The following is a 3211-nucleotide window of genomic DNA, read 5'->3' as shown; positions in this document are numbered from 1 at the left end:
ACCAAAAAATAGAGGGAAAGTTAACGTTAACTTTCTTGGTATAACATTCAAATAGATTGCCACTTGAATGTCTCATTAACAATTGATTATTTAAAATATTTAAAAATTAAAAATTATTTTAAAACATTTAAAATTATAAAAAATATTTTAAAATTTAATTAATTGCTAATGTGGTCTACATGTGAATGTCACATCAAGAAAATTAACAAACTTTAACTTTTTCATCTATTTTGAGATAATTTGATAAATAATGTAAGTTAAAGAGTTGAAAGAAGAAAAAAATTAAATAAATGGTTAAAATAATTTCCTTTATAAAGTTAGAGGATAAAATAAGAATTATCCCTAAATTTAATGCAACTTCTTTTACTTGTAAAGGATTGATATAATTGGACCCAACATCAACGTGAAAGAGGACTTGAATTTACAACATATTGATACAAGATCCAATCTCTGCCCTCCAATCTCGTCGTCCAGAAATAGTCAAAATTTAAAGGGTCAAGATTGTTTGAAAAAATTTGTGACGAGAAGCAGGAGATAATACAATATGGGGGTGGAGAAAAGCAGGGGAAGAGCCAAACACCGAAAAGGGCGGGGAATCGCGAGTGATTAAGAGCGAATCAAACGATTCGTCTTTCGGTCATATAAATAATATCCCATTTCTCCCTGTACTTCAATTCCCTCTCCTCTCTTCCTCTTTCCATTTTCAATCTCTTCTTTCAGATCTCATTGAAAGGTACTGCTCCTTTTCCTTTCTCTTTTTTCCTTTTTCCTTCACAATAAAATGCTTTGAACAGATCGATTCGAATATTATCAAGATTTCCTTTTTTATTATAAATGGAAGTGGAATTCATTTCGTTTGAGAATGAGCTTTTTTTTTTCTTTAATAATTAAACTCTTGATTCTGTTTTTGTTCATCAGATTTGTGAAATTAAGGATAATATTTGGTTCATCTATAAAAGTTGTAGCTTTCGAATGCTACTGATCTCTCTATATGTTTTGTTATGTCCATAAATTGCTCGATTTCATAAATCCCTAGGTAACTAATGTTGAATTGTTCTTTTTGGTTGCTTTGCTTCCCCCACCAACCCTCCCCACCTAAAAACAAGAATGTAATTTGGATGCAAAAGTTGATTATATGTTGAAATAAAATGTATTTTTTTTTGTTTCGTGAATAATAATCATTTCCATTGTCTTTGTAGTTTAATTGTATATTTAATCTTTTACTCTAACATGAAAAAACAAATTCTCAGAAACTTTTGATAACGTAGAAAGGAAGTATATTTACAATGAAATAATGCATTAATGTGTCATAGAGTGAAATTTTGAAGTTGAATTCTAGTCTGATGAGGATATTTGTTTCTTTTTTTGGATTTTATTACCATAAGACTTTGAGCTGTGGTGTGTTAAATTTGTTGTTTTCCAACTAAAATTTTCACTTTAAGGAACATTAATTTAGCGCCTTATGATGTGACAAGGTAGATATGGACACCTTCCTATTCACTTCCGAATCTGTCAATGAGGGCCACCCCGACAAGATTTGCGACCAGGTTTCAGATGCTATTCTTGATGCATGCCTAGAACAAGATCCAGAAAGCAAAGTAGCTTGTGAAACTTGTACCAAGACAAACATGGTTATGGTCTTTGGCGAGATCACAACCAATGCTAAAGTTGACTATGAGAAAATCGTTCGTGATACTTGCAGAGGTATAGGGTTTACATCAGCTGATGTTGGCCTTGATGCTGACAACTGCAAAGTTCTAGTTAACATTGAGCAACAGAGCCCTGATATTGCTCAAGGAGTTCATGGCCACCTCACCAAGAAGCCTGAGGAAATTGGGGCTGGTGACCAGGGTCACATGTTCGGTTATGCAACTGATGAAACCCCTGAGTTTATGCCTCTAACCCATGTGCTTGCAACCAAGCTCGGCGCCAGGCTCACTGAAGTGAGGAAGAACAAGACATGCCCATGGCTGAGGCCTGACGGTAAAACCCAAGTGACTGTCGAGTATCGTAATGAGGGTGGAGCCATGGTCCCTATTCGTGTTCACACAATTCTCATTTCAACCCAACATGATGAGACTGTCACCAATGAGAAGATCCATACAGATTTGAAAGAACATGTTATTAAGCCTGTTATTCCTGCGAAGTATCTCGATGACAAAACCATTTTCCATCTCAACCCATCTGGTAGGTTTGTAATCGGTGGACCTCATGGTGATGCGGGACTCACTGGCCGAAAGATAATTATTGATACCTATGGTGGGTGGGGTGCTCATGGTGGAGGTGCCTTCTCAGGAAAGGATCCTACAAAGGTGGACCGTAGTGGTGCCTACATTGTTAGGCAAGCAGCAAAGAGTGTTGTGGCCTCAGGGCTTGCACGCCGCTGTATTGTGCAAGTATCCTATGCAATCGGTGTGCCTGAACCATTGTCGGTATTTGTTGACACATACAAGACAGGCAAGATCCCAGACAAGGATATATTGCAATTGATTAAGGAGATCTTTGACTTCAGGCCAGGGATGATCTCTATCAATCTTGATTTGAAGAGGGGAGGCAAATTTAGGTACCAAAAGACTGCTGCTTATGGTCATTTTGGACGTGATGACAAAGATTTCACTTGGGAGATTGTCAAGCCTCTTAAACCAAAGGCCTAACTTGGTTTGGTTACATTAAAATTTCAGCAAATGGTTACTATTGTAGCCATGATTCTGGTATACAGCAGAAGAATAAAGAAACATGTGATTTTTATTTTTTTAAATCTTTACTACTATTATATTCAATTTTTTTTCTATTAATGAAAGAACATCATTTGTGCTATAATATGCTTTTGCACCATTACAGCCATCTCTTTTTGTTCCCATTTTCTCAAAGGAATAAGTGTAAAGTAAGGGTAACGATTGTTTAATAACATTAACCAATATCAGAGCATACACGAAAGATAGCTTTGGAACTGAACTGGTTGCTCAACTGCAGGCAAAGTTAATTGAGTTAAATACCCATAATCATTATGTCAATTGCTTGCCTATTTTGGAACTACTCATTTCCAAAATGCTCTGCTCTATCAAACAAACATTTCCTAAAATAGCATGTCTGCGCAATGATGAGGAAACCCGGAAAATGCTGTATTTGGAGGACTTGATGACATATAGTTTTAAAAGTTTAAATGGAGTTTTCACCAAAGAAACAAAAAAGTTTTTAAGTGGAGATATAT

At 35.7% G+C, this 3211-nt stretch overlaps 1 protein-coding gene across 2 annotated transcripts; it reads left to right on the top strand.

Annotated features, from left to right (window-relative positions):
* The first annotated feature begins 388 nt into the window (after positions 1–388).
* On the top strand, positions 389–2820 carry LOC108458124 (S-adenosylmethionine synthase 3-like). 2 transcript variants are annotated; one of them, XM_017757395.2, is made up of 2 exons: positions 389–733; positions 1476–2820. In XM_017757395.2, exon 2 carries the CDS (start codon positions 1482–1484, stop codon positions 2652–2654), a length of 1173 nt encoding a protein of 390 aa, XP_017612884.1. In that variant the 5' UTR covers positions 389–733; positions 1476–1481; the 3' UTR covers positions 2655–2820. The 2 variants fall into 2 exon arrangements, with proteins under 2 accessions (XP_017612884.1, XP_017612883.1); XM_017757394.2 differs by having other exon boundaries at positions 390–733; positions 1480–2820.
* Positions 2821–3211: the final 391 nt, after the last annotated feature.

This window comes from Gossypium arboreum, chromosome 4, assembly GCF_025698485.1.
Source record: "Gossypium arboreum isolate Shixiya-1 chromosome 4, ASM2569848v2, whole genome shotgun sequence".
NCBI lineage: Eukaryota > Viridiplantae > Streptophyta > Magnoliopsida > Malvales > Malvaceae > Gossypium > Gossypium arboreum.
The sequence above is the reverse complement of the archived record's forward strand: the minus strand, read 5'-3'. Positions and strand labels throughout refer to the sequence as shown.

Coding starts and splice junctions, on each gene's coding strand:
- LOC108458124 (XM_017757395.2), top strand. CDS start 1,482: ATGGACACCTTCCTATTCACTTCCGAATCTGTCAATGAGGGCCACCCC.